Source organism: Mandrillus leucophaeus, unplaced genomic scaffold, assembly GCF_000951045.1.
Source record: "Mandrillus leucophaeus isolate KB7577 unplaced genomic scaffold, Mleu.le_1.0 Scaffold25, whole genome shotgun sequence".
Taxonomy (NCBI): Eukaryota; Metazoa; Chordata; class Mammalia; order Primates; family Cercopithecidae; genus Mandrillus; species Mandrillus leucophaeus.
Window position 1 is genome coordinate 5,224,190 of NW_012102587.1, and position 5,381 is coordinate 5,229,570.

Consider the following 5,381-nt stretch of genomic DNA (forward strand, 5'->3'; position numbering starts at 1 on the left):
ACACTGGGAAACCCCCTCAGGACGGGTTCATTCACACACTCACGGCCTGACTCTGCCTACCCTTCTATCCCAAGAGACCAAGCCTCTTGTGGGCCCCAGTCACCTCAAAATAGAGGTGAGCAGAGGTTAGCTGGACTTCAGCCTTCAGGGTTTTATATTTCCATCTTCAATGGGGGCTTATCCAGCACTTTCAAATGGTAATGGATGTGGCCTTGGTGAAACAGAAGCGATCTTGGGACTAGAAGGGTAAACATTTATAATGTGTAATTCAGGAATTTGCTAATTGTCCTTCATTTTGATCTTCTGCCATTTTTCCTGGAATCTCTGTCCGACATACATTTCATGGCAAGGACGCAGAGATGCCAGGAGCAGGCCGTGGAGGCTGCTGGCATCCAACCTGGACACCTGGACTGGCCTTCCTCCCAGCTGCCCACCTCCACCCCAGGCCTCCCTGCCCCAGACATCACTCAAGGCAGGAGGCCCGTGGCACTCAATCTTTTATTTTCTTAAACTGTACACAAACGTAAAATACTTTAACAGCAAGTCTATGGGAAAATTGTTTGGTTTTAAATTATTATGAAACAGAACCTAAGGGGAGCTTTATTAAATAAACATAAAGATGGGATTTAAGGATACACACCTGCATTCTATCATAGTCATTTTTACTCTACCTTCTGGGTGCGTAAGGATGGAAAAGACACATCAAACTGAATAAACAAAATCCATTCATACCCTGAAACATTGGCAGGCCACTCAAGGGACTGTTCAGAACGTCTGCCTCATCTCCGATGGCCTCACCGTCTAATAAAATTAAAACTGATCTGTTGGCCTCTTTGGTTCCAAAATTATGTATAATACATTTAACTGTATTCATTTTTTTTTTTTGCTGCTATAAAAATAACTTCTTTTTTCAAATGGCAGTTTCTGACTAATCATGCAACTAAATCAGTGCAAACATTAAAAGCAATCATTCGCTTAAAAAAGAAGCAAAGGATTTCATTTCAAGTATAAAAAATATAAAAAGAGTCGTACGAGTCCAGTTTCGTCTAGTGTGGGTCAACCCTTTAAATTGCATAGTTCACGTGGCACTTGGACATCTAGAGGGCGAGCGAGTTCAGTGCTCGGCCAAGGGCCACTTCTGGACACACGCAGATCAGCAAGTGCTATGTCATGTGCGTTCAGGCAGGTCTGCAAGTGCTATGCGGGCGGGCGGGTGGGCGGGCAGGTGAGTGGGCAGGGGCCACGTCCATGGCGGGCCCTGATGGCTGGGGCCCACATGGGCAACTTCTGCAAATTGGCTGAAAGCCTTCCCCATCTCTCCAAGACCAACTAGGCTGCTCCCCTCCCTTAGCCTCCGCTGAGGGGACACCCCTCACCTTCAGCAGTTCAAGAGTGCCTCCTCCCCGTCATTTCCTCCTGCAGTCTCATCCCCTTGCCTAGGGGTCATTCCCACCCCTCCCCAAACCAGTCCTAGAGGAATGTCCCAGTGAAGGGCACAGATTGCAACTTTTTTTCTTTCCATTTAGAATAATTCAGATTTTCACTTAAAAGGTCATACCTGGTAGAAAAGTCCTTTTTCAGTTATACAACTGGCAAGGATGACCTGTTGGCTGTTGGAGATCAGTTAAAGCATCAAATTTAGCCCCCTCTTCTCTCCCTCCCTCCCCACCCCAAAAACAAACACACACATAAGTCATGTCAGAGGCCCAAGCGACAAACAGTCAAACACGGTCATTGCCCCTGCTCCCAGGTCTCTGACGGGTTGTGTCCTTTCTGGGTCTCTTTCCCTCGACAAGGGCATGGAAGGACAGGCTCCCCGGGCCTTGGAGCACGAAGGATCCCAGGCTGGGGAAGCAGCAGACATCGAGCCAGGCAGAGCAGGCCTGGTAAAAGCCACAGGGCACACGCAGCCTCCGCCTGGCTGCGCTCCCCACCCCTGCATCTGCTTTTCCTCTCCGTGGCTCTCTCTCTCTGTGTCTCTGTCTTTGTGCTTTTATGTGTGCTCGGAAGGCGCAATTCAGAGTGGCCGGGCCAGCTGGTGGGAATGGTGGCTGCTCACCCCATTCTCTCCGACTGACAGGCATTTGTAGCTAAGCTGCCATTTGTCACCGCATCCATTTGCTGGTATCCTGGAGGCTGCTGTGTGGGTGGCAGGATGCGTCTGGCTGTGCGTGGCTACGTGTGCATTTTAAAGTATTTCATGTCAGTTGAGGGTTCTCGCTCCGGTTTTGACTGGCTGCTCTATGAAGTTGTAGAAAAATATCTCAGGCCGCACCCTGGCACTATCTCCACAGCCCAACAGACTGACTGTGCTCAATCCACCGCGTACCCCTGTTCCCGCAGGGGCTGGAAGAAGCCCACCCGGGACTGTCCTCCGTGCCCCACCACCGTGCCCCTGCCTTGCACTGTCAGGCGCAGCCGCACTCCTCCACAATCATGTTGGGCACGTCCCGCTTGACGATGTTGTACTCATCATCAAAGTACAGCATGGACATGGTACTCAGCTTGGTGGGGATGCAGCAGGAGTTCACCGCGCCGGGGTTCAGGCCCCGCATGCGGTACTGGTTCACCACAGCTGTGTGGAAGGAGGAGGCGGAGCCGGGGACCCCTGCCAGGTAGGCTGGGCAGCTGCCCTCACAGTAGTTCCCGTAGTAGCCGGTGGGTGCGATGATCCAGTCATTCCAGCCGATGAGGCGGAAATCAATGAAGAACTGTTGCCTGCAACAGAGGTTGGTCCGGCCATCGCACTCCAGGCCTCGCTTGCGAATGCGGTGCCTGCTGTCGCCCAGCCGAGCCTGCACCACCACGAAGGGCCGGTGCGACTCTTCGCCTGGGTCCACGAACACTGGCACCACGGCCAGCTCCTGGCAGCTGTCACACTGCACGTCTAGGTTGAGCCGCCGCTCGCCCCGCTCAAACAAGGCCTGGATGGCCTCAGTGAGCGGGAAGGTATGCCAGCCGCTGCGCTTGAGGTCCACCCTCTTCTCCACCATGTTCCACCTGTCACCATGGCCCTGCTCCTGGAAGTACACTTTGACCCGCACCTTCCGCCGGCTGCCCTTCTCCAGGACGTAGGGCAGGAGTTTCAGGTAAAGCCATAAGCTGGCCTGGACCACAAACAGGTTCTGGTTGCCTTCATTGGAGATGAAGAAGTATAGGCGGACCCGGGAGGAGGCGAGGCCATCTGCGGAAAAGGGGAAGAGCGAGCCAAGTTAATTCAAGGGGAACACGAGGCAATGGGGGAAACGCACTCTCTGTTGCAGGATGCTGGAATGCAACTCGCCACACAGCTGGAAAACGTTATTGACCAGAAATACCGTTCTTGGGGCCAGGGCCTCTGACTGTAACCTGGGAGAGGCAGAGAAAATCATTTCCCATTGAGAAACCCGGACCAGGTTAGGGCTGGAGGGTCCGGGCCTATAAAATCCTGCCTCACCTCTCCCAGGCCAGGGCTCCCTGGAGACAGGCTGTCAGGCCTCAAAGCACAACAGAAGAACTTGTCAGGGGGCCAAGATCTTAACAAGTTGTTATGGGTATCTGTGAAATCTGAAAAACAAAACCAGGATCGCAGGGAGGATTTTGGGGTGGGTGGTTTTAGTAGGGCTTTTTCTTTTTTTCTTTTTTTTTTTTTTGGTTAACTTAGTGCATTGCAAAATCAAGCTGAGCCACCTACCGCCTCTTTCCAGTGTTTACCTAAGTATGATCTGATCCAACCCCCAGTGGAACCTCCACTGCAAACAAGCAGGCTCTGCTCAGGTTTCTGACATAGGAACGCGTGCTTTGCAGGCTGCAGAGCCTAGCCCTTATTTCCAAGTAGTTTCAAGGGACAGGACATTCAGCCTTAAAACTTGAGGTCCAATCCTTTGACAAGACTCTGGCTCCCCGTTAATGGCACGTTCAAAATCTCCAAGGAGTAGGGGAACTAGCTTGTTAATTTTCTCAATAATTCAGCTCAACAAGAAGGAGGCTGTGCCAATCAAGAGATGACTCCCCTCTCATCCTACATTTCAGTGACCCTTCCCTCTGACAATCTACGTTTTCTTTTCCTTTTTTTTTTTTTTTTTTCAGGAAGAACAAATAACGAAACTCTGTGGTCAGGGCTGGTTTTATCAAACCTCCTACCATGCCCCTCCCAAGCCCCTACACCTCAGGCCTCGCCTGGCTCCTCTAATAACACTGACATCTGACTTTGAAATGGGGGAAACTGCAGCCTTAAAAGCTGGTCTTGGACGAGCTGCCTGTGACCTGAATCTGTTATTTATAAGTCAAAGAGCTGGCTCCGTGAAACGGACCAGAAATATAACAGCCCCCGCTGTCATTTTGTGCCACCGGGACCAAAAGGCCTCCTCGACCTTCCAGAATCACATTTCTAACTCTGGGCCCCAAAGCACCTTTTAATCCGAGCCCTCTAATTGCATGGCGAGCTTTCCCTGACTCACTTTAGTGGACAGCTAAAACGGCAATGCATTTCTTTCTAAGCACAAACCAGCCCCGATTGTCTCTGCTTTTCTCCACACCCGGCCATGCAAAACTTTTCATCCCTTTTCATCCCCAGGCTGCCTGCTGCCTGGGGGGGTGGGGGGCATTTACAGCCAGGGGCACAACCGCTCCCCCCACCCAGGCTCCCCGCTTGCCCCCGCCCTGACTGCACCGGGGCTTCCCCCTCTGCGACCTTCTCCGCAGTCCCCTCGGCACAAATGGGGCCGAGCTCCAGGCACAAAAGCCAGCCTGGCTCATTCAAGTCCTGAAAAGGACAGCGGAGTCGAAAGCACTTGCAGCATTTTGGCGCGGGCACATTTTTCTTCTTCTTTTAAAGTTCCGAAAGATTTTTCTCTCCCTGATTTTTATATTTAGATAGTGTTAGAGATTTGCAATCTGGGGCCGAGTGGGGGGGTGCGGATTCCAGAAAGGAGCCATACCCTTTGTTAACTACGACTCTGTGCCTCTCGGGCGAGGGGTCTGCTGCAGCTGCCAGGCAAGCCGAAAGGCACGGGGCTGTCCCCGAGCCGCGGCTTTCTCTGTGTAAATGATGGACCTGTTGAGAAGCCTGCCTTCCGCCCGATTCCAGTGCCCACACAATCGGAAGAGAGGTTGCCTAGCTCTCCCCAGCGAGGCTTCAGCAATCCTGGCAAGCCCACGCCGCCGGTGATGGAAGCGGCCCCAGGGGCCTCTCACGCAGGCACACACACACACACACACAGACACACACACAGACACACACATACTCTCTCTCTCCTCCGGCCCACGTATATCAACAAGCACACACATCTCCATCCACACTGCTAAGCCTACACTCCGATCGTGGGAAACAAAAACATTAAGCAATCACCAACCAAGTGCCCGCAGAGCCAGGGCCGCGCGCATCTGCCGGGAGGGGGACG

At 52.5% G+C, this 5,381-nt stretch overlaps 1 protein-coding gene across 1 annotated transcript; it reads right to left on the minus strand.

Annotated features, from left to right (window-relative positions):
• Positions 1–479: 479 nt before the first annotated feature.
• Positions 480–3,195, minus strand: INHBB (inhibin, beta B). The gene has a single exon (XM_011983424.1). It carries the CDS (start codon positions 2,991–2,993, stop codon positions 2,409–2,411), a length of 585 nt encoding a protein of 194 aa, XP_011838814.1. The 5' UTR covers positions 2,994–3,195; the 3' UTR covers positions 480–2,408.
• Between the last annotated feature and the right edge of the window lie 2,186 nt (positions 3,196–5,381).